The sequence below is a fragment of the Chrysemys picta genome, chromosome 2 (assembly GCF_011386835.1).
Source record: "Chrysemys picta bellii isolate R12L10 chromosome 2, ASM1138683v2, whole genome shotgun sequence".
NCBI classification, from domain to species: domain Eukaryota; kingdom Metazoa; phylum Chordata; order Testudines; family Emydidae; genus Chrysemys; species Chrysemys picta.
Genome location: NC_088792.1, coordinates 246,648,477 through 246,675,439, shown reverse-complemented (window position 1 = coordinate 246,675,439; position 26,963 = coordinate 246,648,477). Strand labels below are relative to the sequence as shown.

The following is a 26,963-nucleotide window of genomic DNA, read 5'->3' as shown; positions in this document are numbered from 1 at the left end:
TATTAGTGTCCTTAGATCCTAAAGTGGGCTTCAGTGCTGAGCTGTCTGCCTTTGGAGAATTGGTAAGGGTCTTGATATTTCAAAATGGACGTGTCTGCCTGAAGCTAGTTGCCTTTGATAAAGCTTTTGTTAGCTATTTCTTCAGTTTTTAACAGTGAAGCGTAGCAGGAGTTTTGTGTATATGAGTTCAAGTATATGACTGAAGATGTCAGAAGGTGTCATAATGTCATATCCATAAAGGCCCATTGCAGTATAGCATGGTTCTGAACCACCAATACATTGCATTATATATTTTTTCTCTTATAAAGTGTCAACTTTCATTGAAAGTGATGTGATTTGAATTATGAAAATCACATTAGTTATTTCTGCCATATGAATTCCGTGTGCAATCCCAGGGCCCTTATTCAGGAGAGCAGTCCCATTGTTTCCAATGGGACTGTTTATCTGAAAAAGGTCAGATTCAGGATTAAGCAGTTGGTGAACCATGTTAGTTTCTGAATAATGCCTATAAAATACCACACTGAATTGCTAGTAAGTAATGAACACCTTATACTAATAATTTTACCTAAAAATAATATCTCTAGGCAGAAAACTTGCATAATAAAATAATTTCCCGTCTTTATTAAGACACTCATTACAACTAATTTCTACCAAGAAAATCAAGTGCACCATTAAAGGCACCTTCATCAAAAGGGAAAGAAGTGTCAGGATACTATAGAGAAACTGATTTTTATTTTATTTTTTTAAAGAAGACTTAAGCTTTCTTCTTTTTTGTGTGTGATGAGATCAGCTGACAACAACAGCAGCAACCAAATCATGTTTGCAGCTGGGCAATTACAGTAAACCCTAAGATCTGTGACTGTCAACCAGGAACACAGATGCCTTCAAAGTTCTGTTTTTCTTCCATGTGGAAGTCATTGGCATGGAACAGATGCCTTCATTTTGGAGAAACCAGCCTCTGGATATAATTGGTTCTCTCTTCTCTTGTTCTCTAGGGACAGTCTCTCGCAGATGAAATTAGATAAGGAAAAAAGACACAGACACACAGACAGACACACACACACACAAATTACACAAAACAAGAGCTTTCATGGTTCGCTCTGTGTTTTATTACATGGAACTGTTTTACAGCTGGGAGGCTGTATTTTCCTATTTAAATATATCCTGCATCCTTTACTGTATAAATTGTGCAAAATAAAATATATATCTGGTCGAAGTCTGAGAGGGACTGTTAATAATTTAAGCATAATTGTTCTGAAGTAAGTCAAGTATACCATGTTAAAATACACATCACTTTTGCTTTGGAAGTAGAATGCTGCACATTGTCGGGGGAAAAGGGTTTTGACTAGCATTTCCTCCAAAACAAAATGTCAAAATAGGCAAGATTTTTTTTTAAGTGCCCCTTTTACCTGAAGAATACATAAAACCAACAGAGTAAAAAGTATTCTAATAAAAAAAAGCCAGTTACATATGAGCATAGAAAACAGCTTATTTTAAGCTTCACATAGGGGATAAGAACATTACATGAAATGTCTTTGAAGAACTTGAATAGAAATGTTTTGTGGGGCACCTTAGGTTAAACCATGATAGGAACTGTGAGTCCTGTGACAGAATACCTTCGGTGTCTGTCCTCCCCTTGATGTACATGTCTAACCTAGACTAAGGCTAATGGGAGTTAGCACTAAGCCAAAGGTGATAGAACTCATTGACCTTTTTCTTCTTTTTTATTTTCTTGAAGCCGTTTCTAAAATATTTTAAAACTTGCAATCCATTCTTACATTGGTCTTTAGTTTGCAATCCAGTTTAATAACCAATTGTAATTACTATCTAGAAAAATGAAACTAACCTGCACCAGATGACAAACTATATAGAGGATTGACATTCCATGATACAGCTTGCGGGTGCTAAACCTTTGTAATACTAGGTTGTACTGGCAACATTTTAGAAGCCTGAGGGGTGAACCTAATTTAAAATATATTTACATATTTTTGAATAAAAAGTGCACAAAATTGTAGTATTTGCATCTTGTTTGATAGTTGAACAGAAATTGCTTTTTTAGTTCACTAGCAATAAAAACCAACAGGTTGGCAACTTTACCCTCATCCAGCAGTTATAGGATAGGATATCATCTGAGTCTTGGGCCACATAATGGACACGATGTAAATTAACAACTTCAGTAGTATATAGGCAGATCGTGCTAAATGCTGAGTGTCTTTTAGCTCCCACTGACTCCACTGAGGTCAGTAAGAGTTGGGGGTGCTCAGCACCTCACCATTATATCATGCTTTCCTATAGTTAGAATAAAAGCCACGTGCTTCAAGCAGAAACTTATGTTTTAATTTGATGTCACAACACCTTTTTTTGCAACCATTTACTTTTCATAAAGAGGGAAGGAGATTCATCAGAATAGGGAGTTCAGCTTTGATTTGAAAACCAAGTTGATTTTAAAAAAAGGTTTTATTGCTGCATTGCTGAAGAACTACAAATTATGCTAAAGGAAAAATTTAACCAAATGGTGATATAATACTCTAGAGAAGTGTGCTTAGGTGATGAAGGGATTTCTGGCAATAACTGAGAAATACAGTAATGGGTAACTGCATTTGATTTCTTTTGAGGTTGATTCTGATATGTGTAGTCTTTATATCCTATTAAATTTTTGAAAGATAAACTGATACAAGAATGATTTGCCAGGGCCAATGACTCTTCCTCTTAAAACTTTGGCTCAGCTTATATATTGAGGGGAGAAGGGAGTAAGATAAAAGCATTGTGAATATGAGGTTAACCGAATTCAAATAGAAGGCTCTCTCAAGTTATTGCATTCCTTAGAAAATAAATACATTTCGCATATGGTTAACATTGATCAAAAAAGTATTCTGTATGCCAGTGATTACATTCCCATCTGTGATTAAGGTTTTCTGTCTGCATCTGGTTTTCACATTATATTTCTGTAACAAGAATCCTTTATATGGCAGAGTTCACTCTCTGTATTTTGTATTAGCTGCAGCTTGAACTACTGCACGGATCGCAGATTTACACATGTGGTTTTCATTACTTCATACCATTGAGAAAAAGTAATATTTGTTTGGGAATGTATGTTTTCCACAATTTCCATGGTAATACAACATGTTGAGCTTTTTTAATAACAGTCTTGTAGGACTACAAATTGTTTGAAGCATTCTGCTTTGAGTGGAATTTAGCTTTCAGAACACTTTGCATGTGCATTCTAATAACAAGAATTTATAAATCAGGAGGTAAAAAGTGACAACATATATTACCATACCATAGATTTATCAGAATACTATTATCACTTTGGAAAGTGTAACACATACAAAGGGTGCACAAGGGGATGGAACAGAGAACTAATAAGAAGATAAGACATATTTTAAAAAGATAGGATGAGAGGATATGATTTTTAAAAGGAAGATACTCAAAATACATTGTCTTGTGCAGCAAGAGTTTTTAAAAAAACCTTTTTCCCCCCTCCTTCATGAAAAGGAATACACTATTCAGTAGATTCAAATAAAATGTTATATGTTGCCTAAATGAACATATTTGAACCTGTTTATTGTGGCAAGATTAGTAGATTAACAAAAGATGGATACATCCTGTTAAAAGATTTAATTGTAATATTGTTAAATATGAGATTAATGCTTCAAGTCTGCCATAAGTCCAAATTTAGGTAATGGATGCAGAAACACCTTCCTAAACAGTTGTAGTGTGCCTAGGTCAGTGGTTCCCAAACTTGTTCCGCTGCTTGTGCAGGGAAAGCCTGTTGCGGGCCGGGCCGGTTTGTTTACCTGCCGCATCTGCAGGTTCGGCCAATCGCGGCTCCCAGTGGCCGTGGTTCGCTGCTTCAGGCCAATGGAAGCTGCTGGAAGCAGCATCCAGTACGTCCCTCGGCCTGCGCCACTTCCAGCAGCTCCCAGTGGCCTGGAGCAGCGAACTGTGGCCACTGGGAGCTGCGATTGGCCGAATCTGCAGACGCACGTAGACAAACCGGCCCGGCCCACCACAGGCTTTCCCTGCACAAGTGGTGGAACAAGTTTGGGAACCACTGGCTTAGGTAATTACAAAAGTCTCTCTGTAAAGTGTGTTCCCCATTCTCTATTTACTGAAATACCTAGACACTAGCACTATAACTTGGATTAAAGATAACACTTCAAGCTGTTATCCTGGAGTTCTGTTAGGCAATAATGTTATTCAGAGTAAGTTTTTATGTTTCCCTTACTACAGGCCAGATTTTGCTATCCTTATGCTGAGTAGAACCTTATTTCTTGAACAATCTCAGTGAAATCAATAGGACCTCTTGCTCAGTAAAATACTCCTCAGTATGAGCAAGAGCAGTGGGTCTCAAACTTTTTTACTGGTGACCCCTTTCACATAGCAAGCCTCTGAGTGTGACCCCCCCTAATAAATTAAAAACACTTTTTAATATATTTAACACATATTATAAATGCCGGAGGCAAGCGGGGTTTGGGGTGGGGTTTGGCTCGTAATAACTTCGTGACCCCCCACATAATGACCTCATGACCCCCTGACGGGTCCTGACCTCCAGTTTGAGAACCCCTGAGCAAGAGTGTCAGAATCAGGCCCTAAGTGTTCATTTAAAAACACCTCACAATAATATTGTATACACTCATGGAAATGTAAGTTGTTTTATATCAAGGATCAATTGAAAAAAGCATACAATTAATGTTAGAGGACAGATAAAAAGGGAACTTTTGTTGCCTCTTAGGTAAATATGGTAACAAACGCAGAATTTGGTAAATAGCAATAAACATCTTTTTATAGAAGTAATTCCTGCATGCAAGCTGAATACCCTAGCCATACTTCAGTAGTCATTTTCAAAATGCCAATGTCAAAATGCTACATCTAAAGCTTAACAGTTGACAAAATTTGGGTCCACTACTTCTGTCCTGACATTCATTGTAATTTTCATTGAAATCAATAGAAGTTTGGCTGCAAGACTGAGACCAAAATTGAGTGTAAACTCAAGAAAGTACTTTAAATAGTAAACTTTTTCATTCTGTAAATCTTAACTTTAAAATGTAAGGAATTTAAAAATATATATATAAGTGGTTATGGTTTCTGATGTAAAAATGAATTGATCATTTGAAAATGGGCCCATGTACAAATTTTGTGCAATAAGATCCAAGCCAGAAGAAATGCTGGGCCAGATTTTAAATTACCTGCATGTAGTTTTGCCCAGACCTGTATGCATGCCTAATTTATGTCCTCAGATACCTGATCCATAGATGCAGATTGAAGCATGCATGTAATCTTGTGTGCCTAACTCTGAAAATCTTTCTGTCCTACCATAATTAGAAAGGCCTATAAAATATAGCACTGTCTTGGAAAAGCTGACAATCTTAACTATAGCAATGCTAGATCTTCCTGTTATAATATAGATGAATATTAACAATGAAGTATTTAAGTAGCCTAGTTTTGAGGCAGTTGGGGTGGTTTTTCAGAGGTGGGAGGAGCATGACTTTTGATCTCTCATTATTTGGAATTTGTTTACTCATAAGAAGAGACAACAGTGTTGTGTGTAATGTAAAGGTCATAACACATAGCACATTAGTTTAAGAGGTGATTCTGTAGTGTGTCTGTTGGACCAGGTAAAGTATATATTATTATTTTATATGAAACATATTAGAAACACCTTTTTGAGAAATGAGTTAGGGATGAGATGCTGACATGTAGACTGCATTCATCCTTTGTTTGATTACTATCTATAGCATGGACTGTTGTAAAGTGTTATCTTATAAAACAGCTTTTCTACAAATAATTAATAACATTTATTTTTCTGAGAAAATGTGGGTAATGATTGCTTTAGAATGACAGCATTTATCTCTGTTCCTTTTAAAAAAAAGTCCTGCTGTTATGCAAATAAAGGGGTGTGGTGCTTCAAACTGGCTGTGATATGTGCTTCTTTTTTTTTCATTTGTTGTTGTCAATAGAAAAGATTGATCTCTGGGCTGGTGAACATAATATCTGTCCCAGTCAGAAAAGGAGAGAGGAAATTAGCAGAGCGATTGGTGGAGAATGATATCTGTCAAAAGAAACACTTGGAGAGCACTGAGTTTAGTGATAGGTGACTGCCGGAAAAAAGGGAACTTTGAATTTTGTCAAGGTAAGGAAAAGATAAATATTTGATTTTTATAATTTACATACCTATTTTTAATTACCGTACCTTGCCTTGTAAACTGTAATTAAAAAAAGAAATTTCCCCTCGCAGCCCCATATCAGCCTCCAAAAAGCCTTCATCAAATTTCATGTTTCATATTCGTGACTTTGTTTTAATATCATTGGAGAAGAATCCAGGACAAATGGAAAAATAAGTCAGCATTGCACTTTCCTAATGCCCTGTCATTCTACAAATTCAGCCACATCTGGAAAACAATTATACAATATGGGTATCCCCTAATCTGGTTACAAACATGGCTTTAGCCAGGTTGTGAAACATGGTTAAGGTCCCATCAGCATTACAAACTGGAACAATGTTTGAAAACAGGGCATGTGGCAACTGTAACCAGGTTTGCGGACATGGATGTATTTATGGTGTAGACAGGATATTAGGCAAATACATTATAGAGGGAATCCATGATAGATTTGAATAAGAAGATATCAAGTCTGGATATTTTTCTGTTTCTATCATGGAGTGCTCCTTGGTGTACTTAAAAAATCTGATATGTGTAAAACAAAACTTGGAATTAAAGTGTGAAAGCTATACCACAATTCCAGTGTTTATTGTAAGTAAGAAATGGTGTTTTCTGAAACAGTTGTCTAGAGAGCAGAATAACAGAATATTTATTAAATGGATTTTAAATAATTCTGGGTAAACAGGTAAGCCTTTCAGAATGGGAGCCTTTCTTTGTTCAAGCAGATGGTGTAAAAAGTATAGTATACAACAAGCATAGGCCCAAATCCTACAGTCAACTCTCATTGGTTTCAAGTCTTAGACACTTTAAATGCAGCTAAATCCTATTATGTCACTTTGCATCTCAGCTCTCTTCTACCCCATTACCACAGCTGTAATCCTTTGTGAAATTCATCCCCGTTCAGAGGGGCAACAGAAGGCCTTCATCACCACTTTAAACCCCTACGTAGTGTGGAGAGTTGGTGTGGGCTTTGTACACTGGGATAAATGCACCCTTTAAAATAATTTAAAAAACAGAATTGGGATTCTAAACTAAATTCTAATTCTTAGGTCAGTCCTAAGCAAGCAAGCCGCTTCTCTGTGCTCCTGATCCCCATAGCTGGCTTTGGAGGAAGAATTAATTCCCCTCTACCAGGGTTTCTCCTCCCATATATATTATATGTTTTTATTGCTAAATTAGTAGTGAAAAGGTTTTCCCCACTATTTGCTCTCTTATCTTTCTGTTATGAACTGTTTTTCATAGTGGAACGGTACTTTGCATATATCTTCCTCCAATATTGTTTTTATAGAGGATTTTTAAAAACAAATTATATGTAAAATGAAGGCGTTTCATGCCTGAAGTATACCACAGTAGCAGTCTAATGGATAGTTTATTGTGGTTTATTGCTAATACAGCACATGTAGGAGAAATGGAAATGCACTGCAAGGCAGAATGCATGTCTTCTAATGTTCTTCATTCTTGTTGTTGCTGCATAGTGGTGTGGCTGAAATTTACTTCATCCTCATAAAGCCTGAATAATCTTGCTTTATGCCAATGAACTGGTCTGATTGGATGGGGAGGATGTGAAATTAACCTCCTTAGCTACGGGTCAAGTCAAGCCGCCGGTACAACTCCTAGTGTGTATGCATTTATGTCAATATAAAGTCATTTTACACCAGTGTAGCTTATTCCCCTTTCCATACAGTAATAGCTAAACTGGTATACAGTACCTCTATACATATACAACTGGATATAACTGCATCTACTCTAGGGGTGTTGTACTGCTTTAACTATACAACTTTCTAATATAGACAAGGTCTTAATGTGTGAATACTAAAGTCTTTCATGGATAAGCTGCTCTGTAGCTACTTAGATAAGAGAAACATTGATTGGTGATTGTTAGCATTGTTAGATCTCTGTAAGAGCTGGAATGCTCATCAACTGCTGAAAGTCAGGCCACTTAGCAAGGTGCCTAAATACACATGTATGTGCCTAACTGTAAGCACCTTAATTTGAAAAATTTGGCCAGTGACCTTAAACTTCCAGAAAGTTCTGGGTTTAAATGTTGCTGAACAAGTTAAGAAGTTGGCCGAGAATGGAATCATATGTCTTCTGAAATCTAATAATGACCTTATATCATTTTGCTCTAGATAACTTTGCCCCATAATTGCAATGTATCTAGCCACCTTCATCCCAGTTTCACAAATGTATTTAATCCCCATTAAGGTTGGAAGACATTGCCTTTTCAGATGGATGTTGAAGGGTATAGATTTCATCTGGTTGCTCATGAAAAATAGAGATGGGTAAGGGACCAATCCCTGCTGGTCTGTCTGCAATAACCTTGGTAATAATGTCAACATTATAAAGCAAAATATTTCACTTATTACTTGGTACCAATATCTAATAAAGGCAAAATAAAAAGATGGTGGAGTCAAGTTAACCTCCTAAATGGCTTCCATTCCTTTTATATTCTTCTTATTACACTAAACTCCTTTCATTTGTGATAAGCATGCATCCTCACCCTTGGTTTTGCTACTTCACTGTCTTTTATTTATGTATGTATTTATTTATTTTGCCCTTTAAAGTAGTAGTTGCTTGCCTGCATAAATCTCTCTAAGGCTACAATTTAAATAAAAAGCCTTTAACATATAACAGATGTATAAGAGTACCTTGGGATGAATGTATTATAGATAGAGAACCATCATCACACCCCTTACAATCAGATTTTCATCTGTTCATGTGGTGCACACCTGTGGCTTGTTGGCATTATTCTTGATTGCAGTGTAGGAGATCTTAATGAAAAAAAAGGTGGATGACAAGAGCACACATGGGTTATTTCACTCATCATAAGAAAGTCAGATTGCTAATGGGTCATTTTTGAGTGTGTGTATGTGTGTGTGTGTGTGTACAGGAAAATCACTTCTCATGACTTCCAAAAATACATTTTTTCTATAGGTAAAGTTGATAGAACAGTTGTAAGTGGTGACCATTCTGTTCAGCTTACTTTCTGAGCCAATAAGAAAGTACCGGGCAGGAATCCAGCTTTTGAAGTACAAAGAAAATAGCCTATAATCTTTATAAAACATTGGAGGGAGGAAGGGAAAAGAGGAAACTCAAAGAGAAGAATTTAATTTTGAGGGCAACGATGGTCAAAAGGAGAAAGTGTAGAGAATGTGTGTATATAAAAAAAAATATATAGCATAAGTTCAGCATGTATGTCTGAGTGCATTTACTGTATATGTGAGTGTGTGTAATATAAATATGGCTTTTCATAGAAATTCTAATTTGAAAGAAATATATTTTCAGTAATCTCGAAGGTACAGACTGTTTGCTTTCACAAATTTATATCTTTATTAATAATTGAAACAAAGTGATTTCAAGTTATTTTTTCAAAAAGATTTTCTGAGTTTGCAGAGAGGTTTTGTTTTGTTTTGTTTTTCTTTCTCTCCTGGTAATATACTAGGGCTCTGATAACATTAATGGGCTTGCCCCACATGGAGCTCTGAGTGTATTGTACCACTGCTCACTGATCCCAGGTCAGTGTGATGCGTGAAATCAATTTATTTGAATCTCTTTGCCTCTATAGGAATTTGGCAGCATGCCAGTTGTTTTCATTTAATGTTCTTTGTGTTCAACACAGACAAGCAGGCATGTTTTTGTATTCCTCTCTTTTGGTCTCTGTTTTTCAGCCAATATTCTAGTCTATGGATTTTCAAAAGAAGCAGGAATATGTTATGCATCTTTTAAAATCATTTTGTGTAAACATTATTTTAAAATCATAGAAATGAGTTCAGTCACAAAGGAATCTCTGTGTTGACTACAGCAAGCAATTTAGGAATTATTAGCTAATAACTCCAGATTTTAAATTCTTTGGAGAGGAAAGAGTGAAAAAATTGAGCCATTTTTCTAGTTTACAACTCTATATGATATATCACGTGTTCTCAAACTAAAACATCCCCAGTAATGATGATTAAATTACAATAACTACATTTTTAAAATACTGAACAATGGTTGGGCAAATCGTAAAACACTCACTTTTCAAAAGTAATTTTATTTAGGATGATGAGCCAATAAAAGTATATACCTATAGGGTTCCTTCCCTCCCCCTTTGGGCACATAATTTAGCATATCATCCACCTACTGCTGTTGTTACAATTATGTATAAAAGGCATGGGGATATCAATCAGAATGTAACCATTTCTTTCCTTTTTTTTTTAAGGAGGCAGCAAGGCTGGTGGGACTGTACAAGTAATTTAGTCTTCCTTAATTAGAAAAAAAGAAGACAGCAGCACACATTACCAGAGAGAACTTGTTTTAGAGCTTGGCATTGCAGGGTGGGGGCAAGAAAGAGAGAGAGTAGAAGATTCTGTTGATGCTCCAGGCTGTTCTTGCGGAAGTTGATATGCAGAACCATGGAGCCACAGCACCGGGGTCAGACTCGTACACATCAGCCCTGCTTCCTTGTTTAATTACCTGAAGAGCAAAACATCCAGGCTGAGAGTGTGTGAAAATCCAGTATCTCGAACAGCAGTTTGTTGCTCTGACATCCTGCAAGGCCAGCCCTGTCTGTCCACAAACGTCAGGGCTGGTTCCTGACAGCAGGCTATCTCTGCCAGGCCTGGGTTCCTTTCATTCAGGAGGCATTGTGTGGAAGAGGGTTTGGTCAGGAATTTGAGGTTCCTGCCGGTGCTGTTCTCCCAGCCTGGACAACACTCTGACAGATAGGCCTGATTTAAAAAAAAAAAAATTAAAAAAAATTGGCTCTTTTCAGTCTTTCCCTTAAAATTCTGGCATTGGTGTAATGCTGACTACAACAATAACAACAAAATGTTAACTCATTCACTTCTGGGTTTTCAGTATTTTCCTTTTGGCCTAGATTTTTCTTTTCTTTTCTTAAGTTCTTTAAAAAATATGTTTTTGAACTGAAATCCTTGGAAGAGCAGCATAATAATTTGAATGGGGCTTGTGCCATAAAATAAATAAACAAAACATTGAGAATGTTAAAAATCTTTGCACTAGCCATCTTACTACTTCAATAAGACTAGTTAGCACATTGAACTTTTCATCTCCAAAGTACTTTGCTGCATTAGTTTTATTCCATGTAAGAAATAAAATAAAGCAGGATATTTAATGGTGCATGTCAGAGCAATGGAGAGAGGCTGTCAGCACTTCCATTCTTAAAATTCATGATTTTTCTAGGAGTTCTAACTTAGTGTTCCATTTACAATACAATACAATAACTTTGGATTAGTTCCTACTGTCCTTATCCGTATTTAGTAGTAGCTTTACCCTATGAGTTGTCCCATTGATTTCAATATAGCTACCCTTGGAATAAGTCCTGATCCTGCAAATATCTAGGTACATGCTTAAACTTAAGCATTTGCCAGATCAGGGCCTAAGGCCCTATTCAATATGAATAAGGATGTCAGGGTCTAGCCCTTTAATAGGACTATTTGCATGAGTAAGGTGTTGGCCCATGGTTATGAAAACTTGCCAGAGCAATACATATAGCATATTCCTTGTAGTCAAGCGGGCTTAAAATGTAAATATAAATAGATATATAAACTACTGTTTAAGACAGAAGTGGAAAGAAATACAGAGGGCATGAATCTGCTCTGATTTGCTTTGGTTTAACTTGAGTGATTTCCATGGATTTATATGGGTGTGAGCAGAACCAAGTCCAAAGAAATCTTTGTGGTTTCAGATGTCTTTTCTCCATTCCCGTAACTTCACCATGCCTTCATTTTATTACACTGACATTTTCTAGGATTTTTAGTCTACTCTTTGCACACCTTCCATCAAAGTGAGTTTTCCTGCATGGGGACTGCAGGATTCAGCTCTTTCGTGGGCTAGTGACATTTGGATATTTTGGTGAGTGGGGTGGAAATTGCCTGTGCAGTAATTTATTTTTTCCAAGTATTTTATTAGGACTTCTTCATGCAAATTTAAAGGCATACTGTGCTCTTGATGCACATGCATAAACTGCCATTAGCATGAAGGGGATTTACGTGATTCATCGAGAGGAGAACGTAGCCTTCAGTGCGCATACACAGCTGCAAGTAAATGATCGTATAATAGGACCCAAAGAGTCATTATGATCTATTGTGTCACTAATCCTCCATCTAAGAAGGATTTTCAGGAGAGACTGTAACAAAAGAGCCGTTACAGTATATCAGATCGATAATCATGTTCTAAAAAGCTCTTAAATATGTACATAATCCCTCACTTTGAGAATCAAGTCCATAATTCTTATTTACAGTAAGGTCCACTTACATTGCTATGGCAGTGTAAGGGGCTTTACAGTTGATGTGAGTTACACTTACAGCCAGTTGAAGGCCTCTTTACACTGTCAGGGTGTTGTAAAGGAGCCTATGTGTAAATAAGAATTGGGTTGTATGCATCTACAGGATTAAAAATTGAGCTGTTGTACTCTGTGGTAACTATGATGTTCCTGTAGTGTATGTGAAAGTATGTGCATTTATATGGATATGCAAATTTTATTCCTATCTATTTATAAAACCTAAACAAACACCTATCTAGTTTAAAGTTCACAGTACAATAGCACAATGATCTGCTCATCTCGTTACAACAAATAAATGCACACCAGCATATGAAGTAATACAATAAAATTCCTGCGCCAAAGGCATAATGAAAATAATCATAACCCCTTCCCCACTACACCTGAAAGATTGGGGAGGAAAAAGTAGGCCTTAGTCACTGCCCATATTCAAAGACCATCTCAGAGAGAATGTCCTTAAAACAACTTTCTATATTTTAAATCCAGGGACTCCTGCTTGAGTGCCTCTGCTGATCTTAGCTGTTGCAGTATTACATAGAGAAAGGTAGATAGCAAGTCCCAAACCAATTTAGGGCTTTATATGTTAAAACAAGCATCTTGAATTGTACTCGGACACTTACTGACAGTCAGTTCAGATGACCTCATGGTATTAATTGGTGTAAATTGCTCTCTGTATGAGACTCCACTTAATAATCACCTCTAGGTTTAGATCTTGCTTCTGTTTCTCAATGGCCACAATATAGCCCTATGTAGAGCACATCACAGTCATCTGATTTTATCTAGATGTAATATTTAAACCACTGTCTTTTCTACCCCATATCAAAGAAACAAAAATTAAGGAAGCTGACACAAAAGACTAAGATAGGAGTCATCTTAGGTTGCAACATACGCAGAAACCCCAGTCCTTTACATCAACCCATTTTCATCCCCATGAGAGAGCGTCTGGTACTGTCCCATCAGATATCATTAATAGCACTATACACAAGGGGCCAAATTCTGTGCTAACTCTCTCCATTGTGCATGTCTGTAGAAGTTAAGTTGGTATGTTAGCCCAGTGTTAGATGTTGTAGTACTTCTGGTGTTTAATACAAATTTACCTTTGCTGATAGCACATATAACATTAGACCCTGAAACTGCTGCCACCTTCCAATCCTAGAAGTGCCTGTCAAAGAGAGGAAAAGAATGGGATCCATAAAAGTATTTAGGCACTGAAACCCCAGACTTGGGCACCTAAGTCCCTGTTTTAGGCACCTACATTGTAGTTTTGGCTCCACTGGGATCACAAAACTCCTGCTAAATTCTGTAGGCCCCTAAACTCACTTGAGCCTAAATTTTTCAGAGTAAAAGTTCCCTAGGTGCCTATGTATCTGCCTCTGGGCATGTGTCTACTGCCCCCTTCTAAGTGTCTAGACTCCTATCTGCCATCTAAGTCCTGGAGTGACTCACAAACCAGGGGACCTAATTTGCCACCTCACTTGCGTAGGTGGCCCAATCCAGCAGGTGTGCTCAGAGGGCATCTGCCGGACTGGGTCCCATTCCAAATCCAGCCAAAGGTAGAGCCACTCACCTTTATAACTTTTAGCCCAGCAGTTAGAACACTTGCCTGGGATGTGGGAGACCCAGGTTTGATTCCTCTGCCAGAGAGGGGGAGAAAGGATTTGAACGGTGTCTCCTACCTCTGAGGAGTGTTCTCTAACCACTGAGATGTGGGATATTCTGACATGTTGAAGCTGTTCCACTGTGGATAAATAATGAAAGATTGATTGGTCCAAGGGGATTGGATTTGGGTCCCCCACTTCCCAGGTGGGAGCCCTACTCACTGGATTTCAGAATTATTTCCATTCTCTCTTTCTCTCCCCCAATGACTGCTTCACATACTTAAATAGTCTTTGGACCAGAGAGAGGGAAAATAGAAAATAGAAGTGAAGATACAAGAAAAGTAAAAGGAAACTTGTCCCACTAAAAACCATGCTTTCCTATGAGTCACTGACAATAAGCATTGCCCAGATCAGAGCTCTCCAAATTGTGGTCCATGCATCATTGGTGGTCTGGTTGGTCACAGTTACTGGTTACCCTGCTTGCTTCCAGCTGCTAAACTGCATTTAGAAGAAGCTAACAATACATCACTTTGCTTATATTCCTTTTGCATGTAAGAAATTATGGTAGTTACCAGTGGAACACTGATTATAAATGGGAAAGGTGGATCATGACAACTCCTCTGCTAAGACTTGGTCCACCATATGAAAAAGTTTGGGAGCCCCAATTCTAGATGATCCAATTGATATGACACACAGAGAAAAGGCAATGCTTGATGAACACTGACACACTCTATGAAACCTTTTCCAGGCACTACCATACATCTGGTATGTAACATGACATGCTAGTCTGACTGGTCTAAGACCTGCCACAATCTATGCACAGTGGAATAGTTTTGAGGCCATGGGGTAACTTTGTTTGAATTTTTTTATATTGATCAATTTGTTACAGTCTTAACACTATTCTAATGTAGTATCTTTTGTATACAGTCGTATAACACTTGGGTTCTGCAGTGAAAATAGGCAGTGTGTGTGTGTGCTTATGTTGTGCCTGGGGTGTATATGGTGGTTTGCAAATTCTTGCTGAAATTGATCTGTAACACAATAGAAGAGACAAGGTGGGTGAGGTAATACCTTATTGGACCAACTTCTGTTGGTGAGAGAGACAAGCTTTTGAGCTTACACAGAGCTGAAGAAGAGGTCTGTGTGATTTGAAAGCTTGTCTCTCACCAACAGAAGTTGGTCCAATAAAAGATATTACCTCATCCACCTTGTCTCTCTATTATCCTGGGACCAGCACAGCTACAACTACATTGTAACGCAATAGTTTTGTACTAAAGCCATCTGACAAGAGCTTGCACGTGTTTGTTAATGCAGCAAATTAGTGCAAATTGATCAATATATCTACAAAGGAGGGGTGAGAAAGGTGGTGGTGGGGATTTTCATAAAACATTTTTTCTTCTTGGAAGTGGCAATATGATCATAAATAATTTTGAGTTTTGTATTGCTGTGTATTTGCTCCACCTGGTGGATTTTCTTGAAAGTGTTTTGATCCTTATTAATGATAAGGAGACAGTCTTCAATTAAATGTAAAACATATTACACAAAGTAAGAAAACTTTTTAATGTGTATTAATAACAACACTGTAAAAGGCAGATCTGGGAAAGAAAACATTAGAACCAGATATTTATCTTGACCATGCTTAGTCATTACATTAATCTCTATGAAAGCATAGCATTTCAACCCAATTAATGATAACAGTTTACTCTCAGAGTCATCTACAGATTAGCAATTAAAAAAATCCAGATGTCTGGCTTTTGAGGTTTTGCAGGATATCTGAAAGTTGTTGTTTTTTCCTGCAAAGAGACAATAATTAATGAGCCCTTGTGATAAGAAGTAGCAGAGCTATCGAAAGGGATGGTTACTGCACTGAAGTGTTATTGCTGTACATTGGCATAAAATCTGTCTTTCATTAACCTAGCTTACAAACATTGTTTTCTTTGGAATTCTTAGGGACTCCATTATGCTTTGATCATCTCATTGTTCTCCTTAGGTTATTTTTTTCCTTTAGAGTGTAATAGCTCCCTAACAGAAGGTGAAGTTTAGAAAACAGTGTCTCCATATGCAAGGGATTTGGAGACCTTTTTATTGTCTTTAAAAATGTCATTCATAGTCCTCATTAGCATTTACTGTTGCAAGCAAACAAGCAGAAAATGTGAAATTGGTATGTCATGAATAGCTCCACAGAGCTCTAGAGCCCTGAAATTTTGCCTGCAGTGTGATGTGGGGCAGGCATTGAGAGAAAGCTGTCCAGATGGCTGCCAGTGCAGAGCAGAGCTGCAGGTTTTTGTCTCTGGTGCTGAGAGGAGGGAAAGTTCATTGGAGCATATGCTATCACCCTTGCGTTTTAACAAAACTAACTCGCCATCAGTCAAAATGGGGAGGTGGTGACTTTGAAACAAAAGTTTTTAATATAATGTTACAGTCCTTGTCAAATGAATAAAATATGTTTAGTTAGTGTCACAAATACTGAGCTATGTTACAAAGAAAAAAGTAAGAATTGAATTTCTAGCCAGTGGTTAGATGCACTCTTTTCATATACCAATATTCTCTCACATTTTCTTTATCATGAAAACCTTATACATTTAAAAGACATTGATTAGAAGTCAAAATGAGGGTTAATACACTGCAGGAGGAGGAGTTTCACCACCAAAATCAAACCATTTTGAGCTTCAAATCAGAAAGCAGTGAATAGCTTGAAAGCTTATATTGAGGTCCCAAAATATGATCCCAATGCAGAAGCACTAGATATTATCATGCACACTGTATTGGTTAGGAGGAAGGAATATATTCTTTTTCTTTATATATGAAATACAATCTTGGTATTTTGTTGCATCCTTTCAGAAATAACTGAATATTCAATCTTGTAAAGAGCCAGAAGAGAAATTTATGCATAAACTGTGCAGTATTTTTTTCTTAACATGCATGATGACAATTACAAAATTAGTCTTAATACTTATTTGTGTCACATACTTCACAGCAAATGTTTTGTTTCATAAAATGTTCACATGAGGTTTTGTAATGGCCACAATTCTGCAAAAACGTACATATGCATGTGGCCGTTCTCTTGAGTACTCTCGTTAAAGTTAAGGGGCTACACATGTGAGTAAAGTCACACAAATTCATAAGTATTTGGAGAATCGGGGCCTATGTTCGGCAATGAAACTTAGGTCTGTTATCTTTTTCTGTAGTATTGCTCTTCTAGGTTTGATTGTATATCCTTTCACTGTTTTAAAACTTAACATCAGATTCAGCTTGAAAGCCAATGGGAGTTGTGCTCACTTACACCATTGCTTAATTTGGTTCTTACTCTATGACCAGTGCCTATTTTGATTGTAGAACAATAAAACAATAGAGATGGAAAAGACATAGATTGTCTAGTCTAGTGGTTTTCAAGATTTCCAAAGGGATCTGCACCACGATACAAAATTTTTTGGGGGCCCACAAACAAAAAAAGGTTGAAAACCAATAGTCAAGTCTATCCCACAGCCAAGGTTGCCCTTCCCTATCAGATGATCTGAAATGCTATTAATAGATCTACTTTCTCATTAGATCACTGAAATTATGAAGCTTCCAATTTCCTTGGGTCTAAAACACCTTACTGTTAAGATTCTTCATGCATGTGTACACGCACACACACATGCGCGCACACACACACACTTAAATGTTCCTTTAATTAGTTTCATCACATTATTCCTACTCCCTTTTTGACAACCTAAACATCTTCTCTCTCAGCTTGGTTTGTGCATCCTTCAAGTGTTTGTGTAGATGGTTATCAAATCCCCCTTTGGATGTCATTTCACCAAGTTATATATATTTTAAAGATCTCACTGAACTATTTTAAGAAGCTCACAAAGCTTTGCCAGTCAGGAAATGTTTAGGGAAATGTCTTGGCGTTATCTGGCAAGTGGTTTGTAACACTTGTATTCAGAGCTGCTGTTGCAGATAATCACATGCCATACTGCAATATTTTAATGATGTTTGCAAGAAAAGAAGTAACTTTTTTTTCCAAGGGCTTAGGTGTAGAGGAAGGTGACTTTCTTATCAAGATTAAAAATTTTGGGGGTTTTTGATCCTTTGGGGCCTCTGTGTGTTTTTGGAATACTTAGAATGATGGAAGATACAGATTTCTGTTACACAAAAAACTTACCATGAATTTAATACAACATAGTACAGGGTTTGTGGTTGTATGAAGTATTAGAGAACATTAAGTTGCAGCAAGAAATTAAGGTATGTCTTTATATCAAGGTGTGTTTATTCAGTTGGCTGTCAAACTTATGTACAGTAAAGTTGGGAAAGCATATAGAAAGAGTCTCCCCCAGCCTCACAGCTCACACATTAGGTGGGTTTGTCCTGTCAGTGGGTTGCCTTAAGAAAACAGTAATAGCTTCCAGCTGGGTGGAAAATCAAAACCTTTGGGGGAAGGGGGGTCTGACAAAACTAGCAGATTTGAATTTTAAAGCTCAACTAATGCCTCCATTTTTATTTATCACTCATCCATAAAAGATTATTTTCCAATATGTCAGCCTCATTTGGTGGCCAGTGGTCTGAAAGTGAAAGTGGAACAACCAAGTGGAGAAATCTGGACATTAGTGAGTCCGCCCTTTCAAGCTGGTGTGCCACTTTGTGGAATCGCCTTCCCTGAGATTGGGGGGGTCCTAATGACCATTCATCAATGCTCGTTGACTGATCATTGAGTGCCTTCTTATTCAGTTTATCAAGTCTTGCACATAAAAAGTCAGAATAAGCATTATTCAGCTTTGTTAAAGCCAACTAGGAGTAAAATGCTCCATTTGAACCCATTTTGCCCTTGGTTTTTCACTTTGTTAATGCAGTCCTGCTTAAATGAGTGCCTTTATTGGGTCAGTTAGAATATCTGAAACTATTAATTCTCTTGTATTGAATAGCTGGTGGCAGGCCAGAGCAGATGGGGTAGAAAACTATTTGGTTGGGTGTATTGCTTTCAATTAGGATCAATGAGGTTTCAGCTCCTTTGAATTAACTCACTTAATACCCACTGTGTGAAGTCACAATGTATCACAACAGTCTGCTATAAGTAGAGAGGGAAGTTGAGAAGTCCTGCAGAAAAGCTTTGAGTCAGATTCTTCCTTCACTGTTAATAAAGAGTTTTCATTAACTACAGATGCATTTCAGTGGACTTCTAGTCCCTGTTGGTAAATCAGGTTTAAGCAAAAGCTAGTCTCTACTTTAAAACTGTAATGTCTTAGAAAGGAGTGTGTTTTTCATTTGAGTAATACAATACAGTAAGAACTTTCTGCAATCCAGTGTAAATCTATTTTTATAAATATCTGGGTCTGGAGACTACCTTCGCAGCTCTTACCCATCTGCAAAATTAACAATTGTATCAGATCATTCAAAATTATTTTGTAAACTATTTGAATGATTGCAGAGTAAAGTGTTAGTTTTGACTGTATCAGCTAAGAAGCTGTATCATAAGGTAAAGAAACTGACTGAAATTAATCTCCTTCTAAATTCTAATTCTCACTATTTCTTTGTATCCTATCATTTTGGTATTATGCATTTTCCAGATTCTAAGATGCAGCAGAATTGTTCATATGCAAAAATTACCCTACACACTTTTTCTCTTCTGCATGAAACAAGCAGAGAATGAAAAACATTTTACAGAATTATGTTGGCATTGACTGTCCATCTTTGTTACACATTTTGGCCCTGTTACGTTTTTAGAAGTGTGCAAAAATTGTTACAGCAATCTTTAAATGGCTGCATTAAAAAAAGAAAAAAAACATATCCAGGAATATTTATTCAGGGAGGACTGCCAAATGGGTTGCAGCCTGCCTCAGTGTATTAAATAATGAGAGGGAAAAACTATTCATGCAGCTGGCTGCTTGAGAAAATGCTGAAGTAGTCTCAGATGCACAGGCATTCTGTTAGCCCCTTCCACAAACAGACTTCTAGGTGAGAATCTCCAGGGATCCAGGTTTTGTTGACGTGGATCAATTTAAATGGCAATTACTGTAGTCAGATAACAGCTTAAAAAGCCTTTTTACACATAGAAAAGATGCATAATCACACTGCATATGGAAGTTCAATTTTGTGAGCCATGGTTTGGAGATTTACAGTGTACTGATATTAAGACTGACTTTTAAAATGGAATATCATTCAGTTTTATTAAAACGCATAGCACCTTTGACACATTACTTTCTATTTTTAAAGTTGATTCTGTCTGCACCCATGTTGATGAAAGGTTGTATTTCCAACTGTGAAACTGTTTTCTCCTTCATGTAGAATACAGAATTTTTAAAATCAACAGATACTGACTGACTGTTTTTTAAACAGGGCACCAAATGAAACAAAAATAATGCCAAGTTCTTTAAAGTCGTTTCTGGCACAGAATTAATTGATTATTACTCTCCCCCTGCCCCTTCTTCCCTTCCCCCATAAAGCCTTCTCTCATAAAAGTGTTTTTGCTTGGCTCTCAAATACATTGAAATCCATTATACAGAACCTCATTACAACTGTCGTCTGAGTAAGATGAACAAAAAGATTGGTCTCATAAATAGGGTGCATTATGGTATTAGTGACAGAACAGAGTAAGCACTGTGAATTTTTTTATTAAACATTTTGAATTTGGGGCTTCACTAGTTGAAGAAAGGCTTATGGGTGCTGCTCTAGGTGCCATTAAAAGTTCTGTTTTTCTGACATATTTCTCAAAGATGACACTTTTTATTTTTTAGTAGTAAATATTCATGGGCAGAGGGATCCAGAGATGGAAAGGCTGTTAGGATTTTTCTATGTTCCAAAATAGATTTTATCAGCACTTTGTGGCAGCTAAAGGAAGGAAAAGGAAGGCCTGGAAGTGCGGTTGTTTCTGTGTATTAGAGGCAAAAGATATGAAGGGAAATCAAGGGACTGCATAAATTAAACATATAAAGACTCTTGTCTTTATGAATCTTTCATATTAAAAGAATACAGTTTCTGAAGATTCTGAATGGAATAGATATATATTTTGGTATCTATATGGAATTTGAACATGCACTGAAAAGGCAAAGGAAAATATGTGTTTAATGATTTGCTGTAAATGTTTTTGTTAGTAAAACAGTGAAGATTTTGCAAGTATTAAATTGGAGGAGAGATTTTGAAAAAACAGATTTCGCTTGTGCTTGGAATCTTATATAAGCCTAAATGTGCTACAGCAGGCATGTGTCAGGCGTATGTTTCTCCTATGAGGCAAGGATGTTTTACAAAGGACTAAAGAGGGACTGCTGAGAGGAAAATAGCCAGCTTTAGATAAAGCACTATAACAAAGAGTTGTAGTTTTATGTATCATGGTGTCCATTAAAGCTTAATAGGGAAGAGTGCATTGAACCTAGCCAGGCATATGTTATTCATGTGAAGGATAAACATTTAAGGGGTGTGCAAAAATCAGAAATCAGGAGGACATGATTGTTTAGCTTTTGAAAAAGCTTTACAGGGAAGATTTTGTTTTCATCCCCCATGGATCACCATGCAAGGTAAAGGAGAGTAAGCTGCAAATGTTTGGAGCATATCAATGCAGGAATCCCAGGGGGTTAAAAGCACTGTAGTAAAATAAAAGTGGTCTGTTTCTAAGTGTGTTCTATTTTACACATACTACTGAGAAGCTGACAAAGGGAATGATTTTGATACTCTGTTCACTGTGATAAAATGGCACAATAAGAAGAAGGGGAAAAAAGAAAAGAAAAAACCTTTAAATATATCTTGTTACATATTTTGAATTTCCAACTAAATAAACAACCATGGTCTTATGGAGTTCAAAATTATGGCTGTTAAAATAATAAATGAGAAGAACATGTTTTCTACTGTTTGAGGAGAACTGGTTCTAATTGATGCTCTGCTTTAATTGCGTGCAGTTAAAGAAAGGGTTAACTTTTAAAGAAAAAAATGAATAATTCAGTGTTCATCTTATCACTCTGCATTTTACTTTCTATTCTTTGGTCCTCTGGAACTTGCTGTGAAAGGTAGAGTAAGAGGAGTCAGCTGAGGGGAGCCGGGGTTGTGATAATTTGCACACACATCCCTGTCATTGTTCTGCCTGAAGAGACAGGGCTGGGTTCAAGGCCACATGTGCTCCTGTCATCATTCACATTTCTGCTCCAAGTGCAATACAGAGTGTCAGCTCTCCATCTGTCTTTGCCTGGCAAACGCACGCGCCTAGCATCCTGCCTCCAGCTATGCTGCCACAGCCAGTTCTGATGGCCCTCCTCGCTTTTCTGTGCTCATTCCAGAACAGGAGGCACTGAGCCCTAAATAAGCTTGCTTTTAGGAGAGAGCCATTTACAGTGTTGTATATTTTATTCAAGGATGCCTGGTGAGTTAAAATTATTACAGCTCTTTTTATTTAAATGGGAAAGCACTAATTATATTTTGATTGTATATAAAAATAATTTCTACATAGTGATTTTTGAAAGCTTATAGAGAGAGATTGTAGATACTAATTGTGGAGTGTGTATGTTTGGGGGAGGGGAATTTGTATGTGGAAACTATCAAAGATATTATGTACAGTAATATTGGATGCTACATTGTGAATGGGGATAGGAATAGTAGAAAGTCACCCTATTTGTGGGTGCAGGTGTGTGTGTGGGGGGTATAATTTTAGTGAGAAGAAACACAGCTTCAGTCTGGTTTTCATGACTGTCAGCTGTATCTTGTAATCTGCAAACATTTTATGTGTAGATATAATTTTAGATTATGGGTGTATACTGGGAATAATCTCTTTGCAAAGCTGTTTATGCTAGAGAAGTGAAGGAAGATTTAGAAAACAAATGATTTCAGTCTTGCCCTAAATCACAGTTCTTAGCTGTCACCAGCCAAAAATTGAAATACGTTAATAATAATAATAATTAATAATAATTAAACAGTCCTACAGATTCTGCTGAATTAGTGAAACCGTTGTAGAACTGGAAATCTTAGTATGTCAATTTCCTCACAAAAATATTATCCTTGGATCTTTAGACTACTTGTCTAATTGATAAGTGTTGTTGCCAGTGAAAATATTGCTTCTATACAGGGTAAATTGTTTGAGTTTTTTGTGAGAAGCCTGACCATTGCAGAATGGATTGTATTTGCTGTTTTTGTAAGGTCTGAACAGAGCCATGTGCCAATTTAAAAAAGCCTATGTCTCTGGATAAAAAAGACAGGGACACTGAGATCCTACAGCTGGCTGGTTCTTGTTGATAATTTGGGTAGGACAGGCAGAAGCTGCACTTGATCACAGAATCTGTACACCTCGCAGATGGTATTTTGAAACAGTATCTGTCAGTTTGCTGCAACCACAGTTGTATGTAGGTATTGCCAGTTGTTTAAAGAATGTTTTTCTTTTAGGATGTTAATGCACGGTCATATTCTTCCAATACTATGTTTGTTGATTCTAAGACTGAGATTGTAACAAGAAAGTGGAACTCTGTTTGCTCAAAGTGCAAGGCTAGGAGGATTTGTATGGTTGAAATATGGGCAAATTAATTTGCACAGATAATAACTGAGGACTATGAAAGGTCAATTTAACCCTTTAAAGTTTAAATTTGATTTGCATGCATTATATTCCTTGGGATGTGGTCTTCATTAGAAATATCATGGCAGTTCATTAATTTGAAAAAGTGCATGTGATGTAAATCAAATACAACTGATATTTTGCATATATTTGTAAGAAATTACAGTATCATGGCTCGCTATCTGATATTTTATGATATTTAAATGTACGGCATGATTATTTTCTTTTGAGACACTAACAAAGATGCTATTGGAATGACTGAAGTAGAGATTTTTGAACAACCTATTGCATAGTAAGCCTGTGGCACTTAAATTACTTAATCTACCTGCTGGTTAAAATTTCATGCATCTTTAATCAAAGTGGCTTGAGCTACACCTGAAAATATGTATACTTATCAATACTCTTCAAGCTTTAACGTTAAATAAATCTTTAATTTCCAGCATTCTGTTAAAGTGGTAGCAAGGAAGAAGTGTGTTTTTAATGTCAGCTCTGAGTGTTAGAAAACCTTGCACTTGGATACAGAGAATACACTAACAGCTGTGACTGGGAGCATGTGCCAGAATGGAGATACTTGAGCAGATCTGACACTTGGCTATTTTTGACACCCATCTGCACTTTTTTACTCTCCTCTGTGATGAACTACCTCTCAATCTGTTCACAGCATATTTTAGCCCTTTAATATTGTGGTGGTGGGTTTTTTTTGTTTTTGTTTTTCAACTGGGCATTATTAGCCATCTGGGGCAGATTTTGTGTTTTAGAAGTAAGCACATTATCTGCAGAAGATTAAAAAGATGTGTATTTTTGTGTAATCGGATATTATGTCATTGCCTTTGTGTGCGTTTGTGTGTGTGTAACATATATTCTTGATTTCAGAAGCATCCTTTTAATAGTTCTGACACCCAAAGTTCTTTCTGTTTTTTCTAAAATATAAGACGGATCAAGTTTCTGTATGGTGATAACACTTGTAGACAAATTAAATGTTCTCTTCAAAGACAAACAGCTCACATTCTTATAAATCTGATTGTCTACTAGTCTTCTCATGTTAGTATGTCTGAAAAATTAGATCAGAGAAGTTGTTAATGAGGGTCTCATCATAAAATTAATTCATAGATCTTGGAGACTCTAACACAACTCTTAGGAAACTTATTTTTAGAAAGATAATCCTGCAAATATGAGATTTGCACTAACTTTGTTAACTATTTTGTCATTGTATTTGGACTCTAGAAAGTATATATCTTTAAATCACTGATGTAGAGATGCACAATGCTCAGATCAAATGCCATATATAAAGTGGATTGATTATTCTGATTTTTTTAGAACTGTTTTTATTCCAAACATTATGTAATAAACTTTACAATTCTATCAGTCATTTTATAGTACAGATGTTGGCCTACAAAATGCTTTATTATTGCCCATGGCAATATTCAGAATGGTTTTCTTAAAAGACCAGTCAATGATCACAGTCATTGTAGCCCAGAAATAATGCTGTTCTTTCAGAAGATGGCCTGGTATTAGGTCAGACCACCCCTTCTTTACTTCTGCTCTCCAGATGTGGCTGCAACTTTTTTTTTTTTTTAAGTTCATGTTTCAAAAAAATGGGTTTGTTTTCAGAATCTGGTTTTACTTAAGACATCTCCATCCTGGAGTGCATTTCATAAATTGCCCACATATTTTTCTTAGCAGAGAACTTAACTGGCTGTAATTTTTAACACATGGCCACATCATGTGATATTTTCAAAACATTTGGACATAGCTTTAAGAAGGTCCCAGCAGAAATGATCCATCATCTCACAGCCAGCCCGTTTCTTAACAGCATATCTGCATTTTCCATTTAGCAGAGCTATATATTATTAGTTTACATTTTGGGTAGTAAAACAGTGCATTGCTGATTGTAAAACATGGACTTTATTATCTGCTGAAAATTGATTTGGCATTCATAGCCACTGTGTACTAGACTTCCTTTCTGGTTTTAACATTAGTGCTTGCAAGTGATGATTTTTTTAAAGAACAGAAACAAAATTGCCATGGACATAACTGTTAGTGTCCTAGTAACTGAGCATATGGATAATCCACCTGGTTTTTAAATACATGCGTCTAAACGTTGTTATACAGCAAAAGTCTCCTAACTGTCTGTTAACTGACTTGTTTTGTTTTAACTTGCAGTTGCTATGCTATTACATGAGGACAGTTCTGTGTATTACAAAACAAGTTTTCAGCCAACTGTATAAAGTATGTCTGGAAATAGATTTAAATCTGATTGTTAAGCTTGTACCAGCGTTCCAGTCATCGTATGTAACGTCTTTATCTTATACTTGGGTGTGACAGGAAGGAAGAATTTTCTTCTTTGAAAAGGACTGTTAGCCACTTTAGGTTGTACTACCAATGAGATTCCAGGGGAATTTGTTGGGCATTTCATTTCTTCAGGCCCAGATGATTTTTTGGGAAATGTGTTGGCTTTCATACTGAAGCATTTTGCCCTGTCCCTCTCCTTTCATTGTAGTAATGAATTCCGAAGTCTCCATAAAATTATTTATCTTATTTTGAACCATTTGGGGCATGAACTGTATTTTGCTATGTGCTAGTTGCTTCCCAAGCATATTGTAGGTGATACCATAACCCCAGTAATAGCTAATAATAAGCCTCTTTACTAACAAGGACCCCAAACTATTTTACAATAAAGATGCTAGTACTTTCAAGCTAAAGGACCAAATTGAGAGTGATATATTTTTTGAGAATGTAAGCTCTTTGGGGCAGGTACTGTCTTTCACGCTGTGTGTGCACTGCCTAGTACAATGAGGCAACAGCTGGGTGGAAGATGATTTTCCTGTCCAGATAATTTTTTTGAGATTTTAATTTTTCTCTTCCATATCAGGAAAAAAACAAATGCTTTTGAAATTAGTTGTGAAAAATGAGAGAGAAAGAGAATCCATCCCAGGATAGCTAGTAGCCCTATGGTTATAGCATTCGCTGGGGATATGGGAGACCCAGATTCAGGTCTTGGTTCTAAACTAGACAGAGTGGAGACATGAGCCTTGGTCCCTCACAACCTATGCAAGTGCCCCAACCACTGATACATTCAGGGGTTGATCTCTCTTTCTCTTTCATTGGCATATCTTGACCAGAAATTCCATCCTGGAGCTTACTAAAGTTTCATTGAAACTGACCCTTGTCCTGGAAAAGTTTTGGTTTCAATGAATTGGCATTTTCTGACAATTGTTTTGTTGAAAATCTTCTGACCAGGTCTAAATAGGGCCCTGAGCTTAATAGGCCTCTGGGCACTACTGTAATACATATAGTAATGTATAAGTTAGGGGCCCAATTGCTCTAACACAGAGGTCAGTTGGAGTTGTGTATATGCAACTGATGGGACCCCAATATTGGAGTAAAGAAATTTATATTTCTTTACACCCAATATTGGTGTA

At 36.8% G+C, this 26,963-nt stretch overlaps 1 protein-coding gene across 14 annotated transcripts in view; it reads left to right on the top strand.

Annotated features, from left to right (window-relative positions):
• Positions 1–26,963, top strand: part of RUNX1T1 (RUNX1 partner transcriptional co-repressor 1) — a 144,521-nt gene that overhangs the window by 16,306 nt on the left and 101,252 nt on the right. For 7 of the 14 annotated variants that reach the window (XM_065585894.1, XM_065585900.1, XM_065585898.1 and 4 more), the window contains exon 2: positions 5,961–6,133. The exons of 4 other annotated variants lie outside the window; for them this stretch is intronic. In XM_065585894.1, coding sequence (XP_065441966.1) covers positions 6,046–6,133 — 88 coding nt within the window. In that variant the 5' untranslated portion in view covers positions 5,961–6,045. Of the gene's footprint in view, positions 1–5,960; positions 6,134–21,992; positions 22,363–22,952; positions 23,336–26,963 lie in introns of those variants that run through there. 3 more of the 14 variants (XM_065585899.1, XM_005291574.5, XM_065585896.1) reach the window with 2 other exon arrangements.